This window comes from Mya arenaria, chromosome 10, assembly GCF_026914265.1.
Source record: "Mya arenaria isolate MELC-2E11 chromosome 10, ASM2691426v1".
NCBI lineage: Eukaryota > Metazoa > Mollusca > Bivalvia > Myida > Myidae > Mya > Mya arenaria.
In genome coordinates, this window is record NC_069131.1 from 2229228 (window position 1) to 2251276 (window position 22049).

Here is a 22049-nt window from a genome sequence, read left to right on the forward strand (position 1 = left end):
GGTACAAACTAACTATCGTACTCATCATTTTATGGACCGTATTCATTTGTTTTGAAAAGAATAGACGGCAGTTGATTTATGATAAATTCAATTCCTCGATTATAAGGATCTAAATCACCGTTTTTGCAAGACTGAACAGTTTCTATTTCCTCGGATTTAGCCGCACGCAAAATTACATCGACACCGACAGTTTATATTATAGTAAATGCCATGAAGCCTTTTCACATCTCTACTTTTGAATAACAGTGACATATAAAGATGGCCTTCTATAAGACAATTGTGGAAATTGAGGAAGACAGTCAATACTGGTTAAAATACCTCCTCGCGCCAACTTACGGGCTACGGAATCTTGCTGAGCATGGCAGTTTCGAAACACAACGAAATATACTCTCATCCATACTGGCGGATAAGGGGCAGAGTCGTGTGGCAATATGTACCATGTGCATGACAGCAAACCTTTTTCGTTGCCCTACAAGGGGACTATGTTCACATAAACAAAATTGCAAATTTCACAATACTGAAACTAAACAGTATAGACCATGTCCAAATCGAATATGTGAAGACTTTAGAGACAAGATATGTGAATTGCATCGGTACGGCAGACCTTCGTGGAAAAACACCCGAGCTGAACTGTGGTGTACTAACCACTTCGAGGTTGCGAAGTGTTTTATGGCAGAAGGCTATGAAGACGTAACATCGTTTAAAAACCTGGATTTGAATGGCACGCTTGATCTTGTGGTAAACTGCACAGAGTATGAAAGCTATTTCCCTTTACTCTTGACCTATCCAAAGGAAATCCTGACAGAGGTAATAATCTTTACGGTAATATTTGAAGGCTTTGTTTATTTCAGTTATTTTCCCCTAATTATTTGTGTTTTAACATGTTTACAATCCTTTAATGCTGCTACTTTATTGTATGCATCCTGCCACACTTGAATTATCATGTTATCCACGTTTCCGGCTCTTATATATGTCATCAGGCCGAATGTTATTATCTGGATATATATATATATATATATATATATATATATATATATATATATATATATATATATATATATATATATATATATATATATATATATATATATATATATATATACCACTTTGTTATTAACACATTTCATGTAGAAACCTTCATTGAAGAGGAAGAGAGACGAATACTTGTCCAACGACAATCCACCTGTCCAAATCGCACTGCTTGGAAATGAGGCACAGAGCATGTCCACACATTGCGATGTCATCGATGAGACAGGGGCATGTCCTTACAAGGACCTGTCATTTTCAACAACAGGACAAGCGAAAACAAAAGTAATTGTTACAATTCTTACTCTTTTTATGCACCTTAATGTTTGAATAACTATAGTTTAGCTTGTTTGCATCCAAAAACATGTTGAAAGTTTGTCCTTTTATATCGTATATCTAATAAGGAATACTACACGTCATTTTCAATACAATTTATATACGCTTTTTAAACATAATGATACCTCAAGCATGCACGTTATTAAATATTATACATAATATCCATCCATACAGTGATCAATTAATGAAAACATTCATGTTAAACACATGTTAAATTTGTTATGAAGCTAGTATTGTATTAATGAAACAATACGTTAATTCTAGTCCATGACTTTAGCAGTGTTATTCACAAAATAATGAATGCCTTTCCAAAACATAAGCAAACTCCTACCATCATTTAAATATGTCAATTACACCGATTGTACCCAAGTGTATAAGCTTTTTAGCAGGCATTCTTCCTATATTTTGATTGTACATTACAGTTGCTTCCAAGAGACCACATTGATGTGGTTATAGCAATACCAAACATTCAAGAGCCTGACGGCTTAGCTGACAATGACTCGGAGGACTCCGGAGTACCGCAAGGTATGCTACATCACACAAATTCATGTGCATTTATTTAAACTAAGATCAAGTTTCAAGTGCATACTATTGCTTTGTTTGAGTTGTTAAATTGTAAAGCAAGTTGGTGATTAATATTATGAGATATTTAACATATTATCATGTTAAGAAATATTTGCCTTCTGCCTTTTAATAATTCCATTTATCCTAACAATTACATATTATCATGTTAAGAAATATTTGCCTTCTGCCTTTTAATAATTCCATTTATCCTAACAATTTTTTGTAAAAGAATGATATAGCACACTTCATATTTCCTTAAAAATGTATTCAGTACTTCTCATTTGCTCTTAGTTAAGTCACTGATTTGTGTACGTTCTGATGTTAAGTTTCAGTTTACAAATTATCATGGTTTATTATAATGGTACTTTATTCATGTGATGATCGGGTAAGAGTAGGGTGCAAGAAAAAGCTTTGCATTCTATCAACAAACCTAAATACAACGTATGCTATTTTGTTTACAATTATCGTGCTTACGCGTTTACATTTACCACCAATTGTCCGGTAATCTCATCTAACGATTTCTCCAAGTGAGAAAATATGAAATTTTGGTCAAATTCGCAGTAGCCCTTTATTTGTTTCAACGTTTGAAGGCGTAACATATATTTTCATCGCAATATTTTAAGACGACTATGTTAATCCTGATATTTTTGATATCGACTCACATGTACAGCCTTTCTGGGAGCCAAACAAATGGATAGACATTGTGGGATATATTAATATTGCGAGATAAATATAGATTTGATTAAGAATACAATGACCTCGAATACCTATGGCTCAAAGCCCATCTTGAAAATCTTAAAATTATATTGAGTACTATTTATCGAACACATTCCCATCCCCAGTATTTTTTTCTGCGGAAAAATGTTCATCTTTCATTCAAAATGCATTATATAATTCTAACCTTGACATGACGAACACTTCTTCTTGTTTTAAAATCGGCGGAAGTGTACAACAATACGGCAGGACACAGATGAAATAAGAGTCCACTAACTAAAACGAAAACTCCAGTACACTTAATGATATTTTCAGAAACCTTAAATTCACGTGTTGTATAAGGTTGAAGAATTATTCTTGGATCAAAACGTAGAAAGTGAGTATACAACACAAGACATATGTTTAAAAGACATGATACAGGGTACAATACAATAGCCACCCCCGTGTTATGGAACAAAATAGAAGGAAATACAAATGTGTTTAATTATTTAGATATTTTTGAATACAGACGAATAATTGCTAACTATGTTCTTAAAAACAAACAACTTACCAGTTTATTCACCGATATACTTTTCAGACATTTATATTATAACCTGAGTGTTATTTTACAAACTGATTACGAAAGTACCGTCTAACTTCGCAGTTAGAGGTAAATAGACTTAGAGACAGGGGCATATCTACTAGAGTTAGTACTTATCATTGTCTAATGGTCCTTTACCAAGATAGACTTTGAAACCTACTTGGCCAAATTTGGTCCAGATCATTAATATACAGATTGTCATTTTATTACCGCTAGATAAAGATATTGATCTTCCCATTGACAGTGCATTGTAATTAATTTTAAAGATCTTGAGAACTTGTTTGGAAATGAAACTCATTCCTAATGCAGTCATAGTCAGTTTAAAGCAAATTTGAAAGAAAGCAAAGCAAAAATAAATTAGAAAGTAATAGAAGAAGTATATCTATTTCTTACCAACAATGGTGTTGAGTTTCTTTTTGACTAACTAACTGCTGAAACAAAAGTGTTTCAAATGCATGCAAATTTGGACTCCTTATAGACAAACACGATAAAGGTTCCAAGCGTCCAACAAAACTCGGGTATCAGTATTGACCATTTACCATTTACTTAGTGTAATACACAATACTTATAATACCATGTTGCGATAGTATTTGAATTTAGTTGAACATGTGTTCCCAGATAGAGCCATTGATATACAATATTTTTTTTTAATTCCCATTACAATTGTACATAAATCGACTTCACATAATTTTAGTAACACCCTTACTTATAAAACACTTTATATGTTATGCCAGTTGTAAATACAAATTATGTATCACCAAACAGAGATTTGTCCCTTACCCCGAAGCCAATACCGCTGCATACAATTCCTTTAAGGAAGTCTCAAAACAATGATAATTGCTCAGGTACTGCTACAATTAGTGATAAAGGAGTTTAATTTACCTCAAACTTTGTTTGGGACATGTATATTGTTCGTTTATAACAATATACGTCATTTAATGTGAATAAGTGACATATTGATCCATTGTAGAGCATAGTGATCAACTTAAGTACATATTGAACCACTGTAATACATATCCATCCACTGCTGTGCATATTCATTCACTGTAGTACATATTCATCCACTGTAGGGCATATTAATCCACTGAAGTACACATTGATCCCCTGTAGTACATATTATTCCACTGTAGTACATAGTGATCCACTGTAGTACATAGTGATCCACTGTAGTACATAGTGATCCACTGTAGTACATATTGATCCACTGTAGTACATAGTGATCCACTGTAGTACATAGTGATCCACTGTAGTACATAGTGATCCACTGTAGTACATAGTGATCCACTGTAGTATACATTGATCTACGGTAGTACATATTGAACCACTGTAGTACACATTGATCCGCTGTTGTACATATTGATCTACTGTAGTACATAGTGATCCACTGTAGTACATAGTGATCCACCGTAGTACATATTGATCCACTGTAGTGCACATTGATCCACTGAAGTGCATTTTGATCCACTGTAGTACAAAGTTATCCTCTTTAGTATGTATTCCACAGTAATACAAATGACCAAATATAGAAATACTTACTAAACGTATTTTGATTTAATGTTTATCCAATAATTGAATGAACCTATTTGTACGAACATGTGTCGTTTATGGCATTTATTTCAGCCTCAACATCTCTGGCAGACTCTATGAAAACTGATTTGTCGGAACCAAACGCAAACGTTGGTAAGTTTGGCAGTCAGTCTGATTTTGATATGGGAGATTCAGTTATTCAATATCAGAATTTATAACAAATTATTCCAATGCTGTTCTTATTCCATATTTAAGTTTAAAAAAATAAGCTTCCGGTAAAGTTCGTCAATAGCCAGAGTCTGCCTAGTATATAAAGTCATAAAAATCCCTTTGTAGGACCGTTAGTATACGCAATCATTTGACTATCTCTTGAATATGAAACATAAGACATCTATTAATTAGGTTTCACACTTAACGCTTATAAATCAGTATATCGTGAGCTTTATTATTTAACAGAGACAATGACAGAGTTTACGAAGAAAGACGTTGGAACCATGGCACACAACAGAGGTAAGCAGTAAGCTTTAAAATTAAAAATAAATTCTAACATATATCATATAAGAGTAATATGTTTGAAAGAGATTTTGTATTTTTTAATAATATTTCATCCGTTTTATCAGGAATAAATGGCCAAGATATACCTACAGTAAAAGGATCTGGCGGCACCAGAAGTGCTTAAACTTGATGGTGATGTATCGAGAAAATTATCGCGCCGGGTCGCCGTTAGGGTCTTTGTTTTTATCAATGTAAACTAATACCTGTTCTTTGTATTGTATACATTTTTTAGTTATTTTGACTGTGGCTTTCGACATGACTGAATAATGATCCACTGTAGTGCATGGCGAAATATAAATGATTTATTAAATAATATGTATTTGAGGTTATCAAAAAAAGAATGAACAGAGTTGTACAAACACGAGGTCTTTGTGGCATTTATTCATCAAGTGACGAATTATTTAATCTGCATTCAATACCAATTCAATTTGTCAGAACCAAGCGTAGACCTTGTTAAGCATTATATTTGGGATTTATTTATTCAACATAAGTAAAAAAAAAAAACATTACACATCATTTTGATTCTGATTCTGTTGTGTGAAAAAAGTGAGCCTAACGCAACGAACTTCAATAGTCAAAGGTTACATTCAAAACCATAAAATAATACATTTGTCATTTTTTATCAACATAAAATATAGGGCGTGAATAGATTAAAATTCACGCCTAACAATATAATTCTTATATCGTCAGCTATTCCATTTCAATTAGGAAGTGGGACAATGACAGACTTAATAAAGAAAAGCGATGGAACCATGGCAGAGCACAGAGGTATGAATTCGTGCCTTTAGCTGAAAAGTAAAGATAACACTCCTAAAATTATAGTATAAATTAAGCAAAAGGTCATTTAAAAGACGGAAAGATGATTCTAACAAAAGAAAGGTTTCATAAATGAATCATTGTACGACAAGTGAAGTCATTGGTATTCTTTACTGAAAGTATTTTGGCAAATCGACATATCAACAATACATCTGGCCATTAAACATATTTAACGGATTTGTACATTCAGAGTTAAATTGCCGACGGCAAACTGAATTTTTGGAATAACCATAAATTTTGAATAGTGATTAAAATATACTTATCTGTTACTTACGATTATCAGTTGAATACCCTTCAACAGTAGCAAAATATCGTAATGATTTAACAAATTATATTTTTTAAGGATTATCAATTAATCATCTAACGTATTTATCAAATACGTGGTGTTTGTTGAATTCATTACAGATGCCACATCTCTGGCAGACTCTATGAAATTCGATTTGCTGGAACCAAACTTAAACGTTGGTAAGTATGACAGTGTGTGTGTTCATAATATAAGTGATTCATTTATTCAACAGAAGGAACACTTTACATAACAACTTAATGCTGATTCTAAGATTGTGCTTTAGGTTTGAAATCATGAATTTCACTTAATGTTCGTCCAAAGCAAGAGTCTAGCTGTGGCATATAAAACAATAAAACAATGATTTTGTCTCAGATCCTTTAATATGAGCAACCATTTGAATTCCTCTTGAAGATGAAATATAAGTCATTCATTTATTAATTATCACACTTCACACTAATAAAATAGTTAAATTAAGAGCTACTCCATGTCTTATAGAAACTGGGGCAATGACAGAATTTATGAAGAAAGACGTTGAAAACATGACACAATACAGATGTTGAAACATATTCAATGAGCTTTGAAATTAAAACTCATTAAATCATTTACCATATACGTGGCAATAAAGTAAAATCTCTAATAAAAATAGTAATGTAAATGACGAAAGGATGATGCAAATAAATCAAATGTTTATCAAAATATGCTTGGACAGATATGTACGAACAAGAAATGTCTGTAGCATTCTTCACCAGAAAAACCTGAACGTTTATTGACTAATCGACATATAAACAATACTTTTGGTCAATAAACATATCAAACATTCAGCACGTTAAAAATCAGTAGATAATGAGGACACAAACCATTTCAATGATAAAGTAAAATAAATACGGCGTTATAGTTTTTATTTACATGTATAACGAATTTAAGTATGTCTGATGTAAACGAATATCAGTTTAATATTGATTCATTGTAGTACAATCAATCAATGCACAGATTTGTACGAACAATTGATAAACCAGATTTATTACAGATGATACATCTCCGTCAGACTCTATGAAAACTGATGTGTCGAAACCAAGCGTAAACGATGGTATGTATGACAGTAAGTGTATTCATAATATGGGGATTCATTTACGCAACGGCAGAAAAGAACATTACAAAATATTCAATGCTGGCTCTATTCGTGTAAGTTTGAAGAAATGAGCTTCACGTAAAGTCTTCTACAGCCAGAATCTACTTATCTGAATTTCAAATAGCCCTTACCGATATTGACTCGAATGCAAAACCTGTGTATTTCGGCCCAATACAGTATCCATTGGTAACGAAGTTCATTTAAATTGGCCCCTAAATTGTCACTGTAGAGTTTGAAACTCATTTCTTGAGGCTTTAATTTATTCAACATTTAGAAACATAGATATAGTGTATATTTCTCGGGGAAAGGAATGTATTTTCTTTGTAATGCTTATTCTAGTGTGCCTATTTTAAGTCGGATTCTGACCTGCCCCTGGTATGTGAGACACCTGTTCTGGTGATCATGTCGGAATAATATCGGTAGGATAATCAACATATGATGAACTAACTGTTTGACTGTCACCGCCGGTGTCTGAAGTCCGATGATACAATGTTTACATATATGCCGCAGTTATAGACAATATATAATCACTACAGTATATTAATGTCGCCTAAGTGTTTCAAGTTATTTGGAGATGACAACTAATAAAAACACATCGACAAGAAAAACGTTAAATATGAATGTAGCTTTGTTCCGAACGGGCCTTTTCAATTATTATCATCTTCTTTCTTGCGACATGTGTTGATCAGTAGAATTAGTGTTTTTCTCTTTTGTTATTTGACAACGTCGTTGACATTGATAATGATAAAAAATCGAATTATATAATAAGTATGTTCTTAATTGCAGTGGGTGCAGACACTTGTAAGAGATCAAACCAGCAACGGCTAGATGATCTTTTGGCTGAAGAGGACCTTTGTTCATTGGACAAAGAAACGCAAGAAATATGTGTAGATATAAAGTCTTTTGGTCCAAATATTCTTGATGTTTATGCTGCATATAAATATCCAAAGAGCGAACCACACGCTGTTACGTTTATTGTTACTGTGAAGAACGACGATGTTAATTTGGAAAATTTCGCCCAATACAACATCGTAAAGCGCACATTACATTGTTATAGCAATGAAGGAAGGGATGTTATATACTCTGAATGCAACAAGCAAAATCGACTGAACGCCAGTGACGAATATAGACTAAAAGCGTCTATAGAAATAAATGAAACACTGCTTATGCAGAGACATAGATACTTAAGCATGGTTAGCGGTAGTGCGGTAAGGTCAAAATGTTACAAAGGCAATCATGTTATTGAACCGACCATCTGTTTAGTTTTGTATGTTGACGTGAAGGGTTATGTACCAATTGACGAAACCCCCTTTCGCGACAATTACGATGGAATTGCTATTGACGTGAGGGAAGGTGGGTGTTGGAGGTTAAACAGTCCAATTAACATCGGAGAAGGTATTCGACGGCACACATTTGATAAAGAAGGAAGCATCGGTGGTTTCGTTGAAGTACCTTCTCTTGGTCTTTGTGGAATAACCTCTGCTCATGTCCTTCTAAATGATCAGGAGTACATGCAATGCAAGTTGGAAAAAGGTTTTACTGCAACGGGCTTGCAAAATGAGTTTCGAATACATTCCTCATGCAATGAAGACATCGGTCGACTAATTTCTGCCATGTATGAAGAAGGGAATGATCGAGAAGCTGGCTTTGAGGTCGCTATTTTCAATATTGAGCGTCGTTTTCTATTTGAAGGCATTGGTACCTCGTTTCAAGGTCACAACTTTGAGGGTATGTAAATTTGAGTTGCATATCAGCGAACATTAAATATTATTACCATGGCGCATTCACATGTTCACAATATTTTCTTTCCTTTTTTCAGGTGATACAGAAGAGTACTCGTTTGAATATGGACAAATATTGGAAAAGAGGCATTTTTATCCGGATGTTAAATGCTGCAAATATGGGAGGGAGTCAAAGTTTACAATGGGTAAAATTGTCAGTGCCTCTGACGGTATGGGTTATTTCTCCTTCCGAGAAAAGACTTTTGACGAAATACCACCTATTGTATTGCGAAAACAGTACGAAGTTGAATCATTTTCAAACGAAAAACCTTTTGCAACATTTGGAGATTCAGGAGCATTGGTGTTTTGTTGGCGATACCCCGAAGAATTGGTTTGTACAGGGATGATTGTTGGATGCACATCCAATAATACTACTATCGTTTCCCCGATCGCTCCTATTTTGAAAAATTTAGGAATTTCTAAACTTAAAAACTTTAAAAAAGTTAAGAATGAGCTACAGATTGCAGGTTTGCACGATGCAGTCAATCAGATGCAGATAGGTATCAATGAACTTCTACAACGTATTCCTCCCCAAACTGCCTCAGAAAATAGAACATCAGATCAGACCGACAACAATGAATCTGAAATGGTAGTTGAATGATAGGGTATTGATAGGCTATTGCTTTCAAAGCAAAGAACAAATGTACCCTTGTTTGAAAATAAAATCGTTTTATTATAAACTCAATTGAATAATTGATAAAAGACCTTCACTGATAAAAAAACTAATATACATAGGCTTTGTTTCATAATTGCCCGATGGTAAATATTTTCTGTTACGAGTGTTATCAATCAAATGCCATGACAAAAACAATCTTATCTTGAATAATATATAAATATGTCTTACCATTTTGACATAACAGTTTTATCCGAAAAGCTGCTCGAATGACACTTCTCGATTTACCCTTGTTTTATTTTGTCAGTGCCACGTTCAATATCGCCAGTGTTGTTACCCGTGTGTTATATATTTTTTAATATTGTTGAGCCTAACCGACTTCATTTGAACTGGCATATATAACATCTTCAAATTGCATGTAATAGTATAATATCAATGTTTTTATTGCCGGTTGCATTTTTAATACAGCCATATTGTTGTTGAGCATGTCAAAAGTTGTTCCATCCAATATGATCCTGAATTGACACATGTGTACTTTTTATGTCACCATCCAATGTTCTTTTGACTTGGCACATGCATATTGTCTTATTTTACCAACTAATGTTCATTTTTACTGGCACATGTGTAAATCTTATTTCACCATCCAATTTTATTCTGAACTGGCACATGCGCATGTGCATTTTTACGTCTCGACTCAATGATCATCTAAATGGCACATGTGTAATACTTATGTAACCATCCAATGTTCTTCTGAACTGGCACATGTGCATTTTCGTATGTCAACATCTAATTTGGAGTTCTTATACACCGAGACATGTACACATATTGAAACTTGTTAATACTTGTTCATTAATCCTTGATATAAATTGATTTACAACATGTTAATTGTTTTGAGTACAAACTATTTGTTGCCTATATATGATATGTAAACCCACATATTTTGTACGCATATATGTAATTCATGTTATCTTTAAAACCTTTTTTGGCTGACTCGGTGTGTTTTGGCATGTGACTTCATTTTCTTCAAATATTTTACATTTTCAAATCATTTGGAAGGAAAGATTAGCTAATACATGTCGCTTTTATTTTTAATAATGTTTTCTTGATTCGTTACCAGTTTTAGTACAATGATGCTTTTTATAATGAAACTCTATGATCACTCAGTTTTAAACCTTTTAATGTATAAGGCAGGCTGTGTGTGATGCTCATAGTTTCAAACAATGACTGCATCGTATCTTTGAAAAGTTTTCGCATTAGGTGTTCTGAATTGTATTCCTCCGTCTGCAGATATAATTGGGATCTTTAATCATAGAAGTACTTGGGGTTTACCTATAAGTTTATTATTATTTGTTTTATTGTTAAGTTTCCTCAAGTTAATGCCTACTTTGATAAGATTTACCTTTTGCGTTTTTTCTTTATTTAGGATTGTTGTGATAAGAGTGAGGTTTGTGCACTTAAACTGGTTTAAACCCCCAGTAAATTTACATTTTACTGACCGTTCCAAGGCGGTACCTAACAATCCTTGATACACATACCTAGTTTTTTATGTAAAGTATGTATGCAATGTGCTTGTTTGGAGTCTTCTTCTGTTCTTCCATATTTCTTGTTTTTGATTTTTTGTTTTCATGTTCTATGTTTTGGCGTTTACCCAATGCCATTTAACCGTGTTTATGTTTAAACGTTTTGCTACTGAGCTTGTTTCTGTAATTTTTCGCATAAATACTGTAGTGTAAAACTACTAGAAATGTTAATACTATGCTGGAAACTACAAATATGGTATCACATGATGTATTGCTGATCGAGATATAAATGGAACTGTCGGCCCAATTATTTCTTTGTAATGGGTTTGCTTTATATACAAATAGAAATTTGTATTGTTATTTTAATTTTCCTGAAAAAATAAATTAAGGAAAATGTACTGTTACTTGGTTAGTGTTTTTGTCTGTTGTTTTTTCAGGAAACTTAGTGAAATATCCATCAACTTTCATGAAATACTTTTTTCCAGAGAAAGTTTCGTTAACATATTAGAAATCGAGTATAAAAAGGATGTGCGATTTATGAATAAAAAACAGTGTGTCGTTCAAACTGGTCAAAATGTTACTGACGACTTGTGTCAATGGAATGGTCAATGTTTCAATGAAGCAATTTGTTTTTGGTCTTCTCTTGGGCCATTAACCTTTACCGTCATGGTATTCAGCAACGACTTCTCATTTGGTTTCTGTAGTTTGAATGAAACATTAGTGTGAGGACTACATGTATCAAAGATGACAAGCAAACTTTTTATTTTCAAATTTAAGACTTCATTTAAAATGAACATACTACTTCAGGTTTGATGAACTTAGAAATCTGTATGACATTAATGCACATGCTTTACTAAAATATATAACACTTGTTAATTCTACACCAGAATCAAAACAAACTTATGTTAGAAACGATTAACAAAATACCACCAGATAAATTAACTGATAAATAATTGAAATCAAAACAGACTAATTGTAATGAAATTGGGTGGTCAGTGTATATAAACACAATTTCATGTTCTATACTTTAATCATGATATACATCTCATGATAGTAAACACAACTCTGTATATGTACAAAAGCCTGCAGCAGTAATAGGAATAACATAAGACAGTAGGCGGAGTCTAATATTCATAAGCAGCTTTGAGTAATCATGGCTACATTGTATATGAAATACCAAACATCTCCCGCCATAAATTGTTAACCTTAGGTTCACATATTACAGACAGCACTAATAATTTTTGTGAAGTTCTAATCTAAACATTAACGAAACTGCTAGTAAAACATTTCTTAATTAGCCATTATAACGTCATATCTGAGACTGTTGAACTTAATCTGAATGCCATTACTGCTAACATTAAAAATAGTTCCCATATCGCTGTGGTGGTTTAACCTCCCTCCCAGATCGAGTTATGTATGCATATTGGGATGTTGTGTTTTATTTGTTTGTTTACTTAGAGTTTCCCAGGATTGTTGAAAAGGAACAGTGACACAATTTTCACTTTGTTTTTCGTTTGATTAGTCAGGCTCATGAAAATCACTGTTCGGAATTTGTTGTAAATGCCTTCGATTTCTCGTATATATTCCATTTTCAGTATCTACAACGTTTGATCTTCTTTCTTGTAATGGAATGGTAACAGTTCCTTGTTTTTCCCATTTATTCTCATTGTCTTGTTTTATTCTGACCTTTTGACCTCATTCAATAATGGCAATGTACGTGCAGAATATCTCTTATTGTTGAAATGTTCGTAAGTTTGTTTTGTCTTCTTGTCGTTTCTTTGAACATTTGATCGTCAATGCCATTTTGGTCTAGTGATTTCCGGCATACATGGAAGAAACGTGCGAACATTCCTGCCTATCATCACCTGATTAGGACTAAATCCTATTGCTATTGTTGGCGTGTTTCAATACGTTTGAAGTGCTCTGATAACATCAGTTTGTCTCAAAATACCTTTCGCTAATTTCACCTCAGCTTCGGCTTGAGAATTTCCTTGCAGATATCTTGCGGATGAAAATGAGTGTTTCATATTATATTTTTCCATAAACTTTGTGAACAGATTTGAAGGGTATACCGTTATCGGTCACTAGCTCTGTGGCGTCGCCCCAACGTGAGAACATGTTTGACATTTTTCCGACCACGTCATCACTTGTTGCTCCCGGTAAGTATCCAATCTCAAGATTACGGGAATACTAATCCATTACTACCAGAAACTGTTAAATTTCAACTTCGCAAATATCTGCGGCAATTTTCCCCCATGGCCCATTAGGCAAATGCATTGTTTTCAATGGTTCACGTCCTTGTGTTTGTTTATTTTCTTTGCAAGTTTGACAGTTTTAAATTAATTTCACAATGTCTTTGGATATTCCTGGCCACCAACATGTTAGGCCAACTTGGTTCTTATTTTTAGTAATCACCATGTGACTTGTATGCAATTTTTGTAAAATTTCTAAATGTAATTTGTCTGGTACAAAAATATTATTCTTGTACAACAGTAAACCTTTGGCCACAGAATAATCATTTCTTGCTGGAAAGTACTGCTTTATTTCCTGTGTAAGTAAGTTTTCCTTTTCCGGCCATCCATGCTTTGTGTACGTAATAACATTTGAATGTTTTCATCGTTTTGCTGTGACTGTTTTATTTGCTGTAGTCGAATGTCACTTAAAGGAATATTTTCAGTGACCATTTCTATATATGTATTCACTTCATTCTCAAATAATTGATCAAACTCATTCAATGGAGTCCTAGAAGGTGTATCTGACACAACCATATTGGATTAAACTTTCTAATTCGCATGTGAAGTCATTTTAAAGGTGCTTGGTCAATGTCCTAATCTGTCAATAAAACAAATTAATCTAGCCCTATCAGATAGTTTTCAAACGTTTCGCATGCCCACACTTAGGCGGTCATGTTTTTTTTTTTTAATTTGCGCGTATCTCTTCTGCATCAGACAACGTTCTCGAACAATACTCTACCGACTTGAGATTCGAACCTTCTTTAACGAACAGTGCTCCACCAAATCCGTTTCTATCAGCGCCAACAACTAAAGGTTTCGATCTGTCATAATACAACACTTCAACAAATCAGTCATCGGGCTCATGACTGTAGACAAATTTGGAGTGTATCTGGCTAAATAATTAATCATCCCTATCACGCGTCTCAATTCCGCGATATTGTTTGATGCACTAAAGTATTTCACTACTTGGACCTTTTTTGGGATTAACACTCATCCCTTTATCACTAATTGTATGGCCAAAATATTCAATTTTGGTCTGTCTGAACAAACTTTTTTTTTAATTTTAGTCCCAAACTTTCGATCCTTTGCAGGACTTTACTCAAATTTATATCATGTTCCTGAACATCTTTACCATAGACGACAACGTCATCCATAATGGCATTAACACCTCGCAGACCATCTTAAAGCTCAAACATTGAAATATTTCAGGAGCTGACGTGATCCCAAACGGTACACGTTTGAACGCATATCGACCAAATGGTGTTATAAATGTCGTCAATCGTGAGCTATTACCATCAAGCGGTAACTGATCAAAACCATTCGCTGCATCAAACTTAACTTTGAAAAGACTGTCATGTTCACAAGTGTCGGTGAAACATCAAGATTTGGTATCATATAGCGTTCGCGTTTTACGGATTTGCTTAACTTTTTAGATCGACACATATTCTTACATTTCCATTCAGCTTAGCTACTTGTACAATCGTTGCACACCAGTTTGTCGGTTCCGTTACTTTATCTATGACACTGTCATTTAGCATGTCCTTTAGTGCTTTTTGACACTTCGGCAATGGTGGAATTGGTACGCGGCGCGCTGTATTCACACTGTACGGCTGTGCACCTGGTTTGAGCTTTATTCTAACAGGCTCGCATTTCATGGTACCCGCGGTTCCAAATATGTTTTGTGACATTTCACCTTAACGCTGTACTAAATTCATAGCCTTCGCGGCTCCTCTACTAAGTAGACTATTTTGTTCATTTTCTGCGAACACGAATACGCGAAACAGAAACTTTTACCATCTCTGTACGTATCAGCAATTAGGTAACCCTTGCTAACAATTTGACTACCAGGACCACGAAGCACCGAAAATGAAGGCTTTAGCGCTGGGCACTTTTTCAAAGATTTGAATGTGGACTCAGAAATGACTGTAGCGTCTGTCCTTGTATCAGTTTTAAATACAATATTTGAATTACAAAGTGTCAGTTTGATTTTCCACGGATCTTCCTCGTGCGTGTCACAATTAATGGATTCTAAATAGTACTCAATGTTTTGGTCATTATTTTTGTTGTCGCTAATGTAATCCATATTTGATACCACGTGTAATTCACTAACACTTTTACAGCACACTCCAAGATGATTAAATTTCCCACACTTCCGGCATTTCTGGGACTTCGCTGGGCATTTTCCCGACAAACCATGCCTACGATTACACCGAGAACAGTGTGGTATTATAAAAGCTTCATCACGTCGATAAAGTCGATAACATTGTTTGGATTTCGGCTGGCCACGACCACCACCAGAATTAAATGTGGCTCCTTTCAGCTCATCCAATTCGGCAGGTCCAGTCGATTGTGCTCGAATTTGTCCCTTAGCCAGTTCGCTCTGTCTTACCATTGAGATGGGGGGGGGGGTTCCAATGTTAGATTGCCTTCTAATTGCATTTTCACTGACAACTGTTTGTCGAGAATTCCGACCACTATGCCATCACGGATTTGTTCTAATTTTACGGCAGCGTTGAACTCGCAGCTCTCAGCTAACTCATACAGACTCCTGATGAAAGACTCGACCGATTCGCCTTTTTTGTTTTCGAGAATGAAACTTTGCTCTTTCATGAATTATGTTCTTTTTTGGTGTAAAATGTCCGTTGATTTTTTCAACCCGGTATCAAATGTCTTTGCCGAAAGTCCAAAACTTTTAAACAAGTGTTCAGCGTCTTTCCCCATAGAGTGGATTATACATGAAATTTGCACCTCTTCGTCTTCTTTGTGCAATTTCGTAGCTGTCCTTTAACGTTTAAAACGGTTTCTTCAATCTTCCCAATTTGGTCGGTGATGAAATGTCAAAATTATCCGGCGGATGAAATTTGTTCATTTTGTAATCAGTTAAAGTATACTTCGGTGGTGCAGAGAAATAAATTCAGTAGCACTGAATATATTGCTTTTTTATCTTAGAATGTCCATGCTCACTAGCAGTGGAATTTACTTCTGACATCATGTTATGAAAATGCGTGGTAAGTGTATATAAACACTGTTCAATGTTTTGTACTTTAATCACGATATACATCTCATGATAGTAAACACAACTCTGCCTATGTGCAAAAGCCTGCAGCAGTAATAAGAATAACATAAGATTGTAGGCGAAGCGCAATATTTATTAGCAGCTTTGAGCAATGATGGTAACATTTTAAATGTGTAGCACCCTTACTATTAAACTGCGTCTTATACACTAAGCCGTTCAATCGTATAGTTACAAAGCCAAAACAACCACGTCCGATGATACAAGTTGTGTTGTTAGCAATTATTTGTTTCTTAGTTCAAATTAATTTTATATATTAGAGAAGAGCAAAGCTGACTCTGAGATCTTAAGCTGACACACTGCCTGATCTCGGTCCGTAGACCTGAAGATTTAAACCCAGTTACATTCTCGACTATCCTAACGAGAAGCAGACTCCAAAACTCTCCCTTAAGCTCCGGATCAATGTTTTTATATTTCGCAATTGACCCCAATTGCAGTTGACCATTCAGAAGTGTTTCCTAATTGTCCTTCATAGTTTAACGATATTAGGTGATACATTCAACCTCGCGTGACCTTACTCGAAGTATCTTACTGGCTATCGCAACAAAAAGGAGCTTGTCAATCAATATATCTAGTGCATCAAAATGGACTAGACCAAACCCCTTTGATAGGATTTTAGTAAACAAGGTAATTCAGCTCATCTCTGGACAGTAATTAAATAAGCCATTAGCGGTTGATCTTGGCCGTTGCTGATTGATCTTCGATGGCACCAAGTAATATATGAGTTTATCAGAAGGCAGATCATTTGATAATTATTATTCAAGCCTTAGGGCCGTTATTAACATATGATAAAGAGATTAACCTTTCCATCTATTTTTATGAAACCGAATTGACACCTGGCGGTAACGGTTTAGATGACGACAAAAAATTGAAGTCAATTTACAGGCAACATATATCACTACAATAGACACGTGTCTGCGCAGTTTTCAGTATTATTTTTTAATAAAGAATAATACCGACAAATAAATATCTGTATAAATGTAAAATAAAATCAATTCCTATTTGTGACTTCTGTCGCAATCAATTCATATTATGATTTCTTTATTGTGTTAATGAAATTTTATATATTTTGTATGATTATAAAAACACTCTTCCGACTTTCAACTCATACAGACAGTATTTGATATTGAAAAAAAGAACTAAATCGCAAATCGCACTGTTAAACGAAATAAAATATATAAAAGTATATGCTAATCATATTACTAATAACATAAAATACAAAGCCAATGGACAGTGATCGGTACATATATCAAGGGAGACTTCGCGGTTAAATACATAAAATATTCTAAGAATTATGAGTAATAAACTTACCAGGCACGTCTTAATAATAATTATATATGAAACAACTTAAAAATTTCAGCTCAAAGATAAGAGCGAATATTAAATAAATGAGTAACAACTGATACAATTGCAGTCTTGACATGCGTCGATGACGATTCAGAATGGAATGATTTATGTGTCTATGTAAATAAGGGCGTTGCAATAAAGCGGGAAAAAGGGAAAAAGCATTATGAACCAATCAATCACTCTTATAAATATAGACAAATCCGCATAACCAGTATTTACGCTCTGACGCACTCAAACATCGACGGACATTGACGAACAGTAACGCAAAGAGGACAATAACCACGTAGCACAACACTAAACACCACGATTCAACAAATACACAAACAATACAAGACAATATACGATATAGAACCATACCATACACACAAACTGATAAAATACTGAAACATGCACCTTGCTACATACATATATGTTTTGTTTTGTACTCTGTGTAAAAATAAATGAGAAAAAAAACATACATTATTGATGGTAATATGCAAAAATATACTGTTTTAAAATAGGTGTCGGTTGCATTTCCTGAACAAAACATAATGGTACGTGAATGAGACGTTGTGGCTTGTCAGTGCCAATTGGGAAAAAGGTTGTGCACGGTGCGCCTATAATCGTTTTGCTCGCTGCCGTCACCGTAGGCCACATTAACGTGTTGCTTGACGTGGAATGATCGCAGTAGCATGTATTCAGGCCAAAGCTTCGACCTTGTGTCCTTGGTCAAAACACTTTCATATCTATAACCAACCCAACAATTGCTACAATAAACACGACCATTGCTTCAACAAACTATTCCGGTTTTTCAAACCAAAATTACCATTACATCCAAACACCTATCTTTGCCACAACTAAGCCTTCCGTTGCAACAACTTACTGTCTCATAGCCACAATAAAACATAACAGTGCAGTATTATTACTAAAGCCAACAGTACAATTGCAAACTAATAGTACTAGTATTGCTTCCCCTATACTACCTATACTTTAACTAACCTTACTATTGCTATAACTAACCGTGCCGTTGTTACAACAAACACAAGTATTGCTACAGCCAGCACTAACATTATTATTACCAAACCTACCATTGATTAATCAACCAAACCGATTTTATAACTAGCTCTACCATTGAAACAACAAACACAGCCATTTCTGAAAGAAAAACCTAGCATTGCTGTTACCAACTCTACAATAACAACAACCGACCCTAACATTGCTATAACCAACCCTTCAATAACAAAAAAAACAAGCTCGCCATTGCTACGACTAACACTACCATTACTACACTCAACCAAACCATTGTTACAACCATCAGTACCATTACTACAATCAACAAAACCATTGCCTCAACCAACCCGTCCGTTCATACAAGCAACCGTTCCATAGCCACAATCAATGTTACTATTGCAATAACCAGCCATACCATTCCTTAAACCATCATTATCATTGCTTTCACCAACTCTATTTTTTGCAACAAATAGAACTGCCATTCCTAAAACCAAGACTACCATTGCCAAAACCACAACTATCATTATCATAACCATCTCCATTATTGCTACAACCAACACTTCCATTGCCAAACCTAACACCTGCGTTGTCGTAGCCACTATTTGTTCTTAGCAACCCCTTTCCGTAAAGGATTTAAAATTGGTCTTGACATCTGGGCGTTGACGCTGTTGGGAATGGAAACATTAAAAATACTCATACAACTATTATCTAAGAAAAGAAATTAAGAACACGTTTCAGATTTTCAAATTAGATTTTTATTAGCAGAATCTTCAATGAAGAATAAGCAAAGTAGCTTAAACAAAATAAGATGACCCTGTTGAGAGACACAATGTCCAAGGCCTAATATAGCCTCACAATCATTTACAAAACATTCCACAATTATTTACCAAGACTCTATTGAGAGACACAAGGTCTAAGGCCTAGTATACGCTAACAATACAATACACAACACGCCACCATTATTTACGACAACCCTGTTTAGATACAAAAGGTTCAAGTCCTAATATACACTCACAATACAATACAACACATTCCGCAATTGTTTACGGTGACCCTGTAAAGAGACACAAGTTCAAGGTCAGACATTTACTCACGATACAATACAGCACATGCCAGCAGAATTTACGGGACCCTGTTGAGATACACAACGTTCAAGGACTAACCTACACGCACGACACAAAACACATGCCACCATTATTTAAGGTGACCCTGTTGAGAGGCAAATATTTCAAGGCCTAACATACTCACACGATAAAATACAACACAAAAAGTCATGCCACCATTATTCACCATGACTCTATTGAGAGATACAAGGTTCAAGGCCTAATATACACTAACGATGCAAAACAACACATGCCATCATTATTTATGATAACCCTGCTTAGGCAAAAAGTTAAAGGACTAATATACACCCACGATATAATACAACACATGACTGAATTATTTACTGTGTCCCTGCTAAAAGACACAAGGATCAAGTCAAGTTATAGTACAACACATGACTGAATTATTTACTGTGTCCCTGCTAAAAGACACAAGGATCAAGTCCTAGTTTACACTCACGATATAATACAAAACATGCCACCATTATTTACGATAACCCTGCTGAGAGGCAAAAAAACTCAAGGCCTAATAATACACTCGCGATACAATACAAATTGCTGTAAACACATGTACTATTCCCCAACTTATACCTAAATTGCAGTAATATTTACATTTATACATGTTACATGACAACCTGCACTGCATATGATACCTGTCAAAGCCACTTGACTTCATGGTACTATTGGTATTGTTTTCCATATGTATATATGCCTGTCCACCATGTGTTCAAGCTCTCTTCTTGTCCCTTGTCCAGTCATATGTGTTGTATTTGTGAATGCTAGTTTGCAATTGGATGAAAGTCACTCAGACACCAAGACTCCTTGACTCTCAATTATACACCCCTTTATTACTTTCGGATGTTTTACGCTCTTCTGGACGCAAGTTGGTTTGTGAAGCAGTTTCAGAATTTTAAATATATTTCAATCATTTAATAAATGTGTTTTATACACTTTTTTAACAAAGGTGTGTCTGGTAAGCACAGTTACATTTCTAATATTATAGTATTACCTTAACAATTTATTACAAATTTTGAAATATTTGAGATTTGTCTTCCACGTGCATGCCACGTGGATCATTTTAGGCCACATGTTATTACTTTGTAATATTATATTGCTTGAATTGATTATAATAAATTAATTGTGTAGTAATGCATATATATGTATGTATTTGACAAGTTTTTAAATAGTGTTTTTGAAACAAAACAAAAGAACCCGAATCCTGTTTGCTCGTGTGTGGTTGTGAAACCCCACACCGTCAAGACAAACGAAACCTACCTTCTTGAATATTGGTCCACAGAGTGCGATCGATATACCATAAACATTGACTGAGTTCATGTTACACGTGAAAGTCAGCCGTGAGTGTGACCTGTGAATTTTCAACTGCTAATTACGGCGGAAATATCTGTGTATTGTAAGTCTGGTTTGTGTCTATTGTGTAAAATTTGTTTTGATTTTGTTCAAATTTGTCATAAGTTAATGTAAGTACATTTTCAACTTATTACTATCTTATATTTTTATTAACTGAGTTTGATTTTATTTCTCAAAGACTACTTTGACCCAAATTACTGATAATTTAAGTCTGTCAACTTTAAGTGCTTTATTGATATTTTTTGGTTGCATATTCTACTTTCATTTCGTTATTCGTAAATTTCGTGAAAATCTGTTTCTGGTAACACTTCGAGTTATTTACTGTTTACTTTAAAAGAAAAAGATTATTAAATCAAATTTGGAAATTGATCATTATTGTATCCGTGTTTATGCGTTATTTTGGTTCGTTTTATCGATTCTATTGTTTATGCAAATTCTGAGTTTTTTTCTGTGTTTGTTATTATTATTGAATGACCTGTTTCATTAG

The 22049-nt window shown here is 34.4% G+C and overlaps 1 protein-coding gene across 1 annotated transcript; it reads left to right on the plus strand.

Annotated features, from left to right (window-relative positions):
* The first annotated feature begins 258 nt into the window (after positions 1 to 258).
* Positions 259 to 9915, plus strand: LOC128205933 (uncharacterized). The gene is made up of 10 exons (XM_052907997.1): positions 259 to 426; positions 1147 to 1311; positions 1785 to 1887; positions 4841 to 4900; positions 5204 to 5257; positions 6011 to 6070; positions 6524 to 6583; positions 7432 to 7491; positions 8320 to 9261; positions 9353 to 9915. Exons 1-10 carry the CDS (start codon positions 259 to 261, stop codon positions 9913 to 9915), a joined length of 2235 nt encoding a protein of 744 aa, XP_052763957.1.
* Positions 9916 to 22049: the final 12134 nt, after the last annotated feature.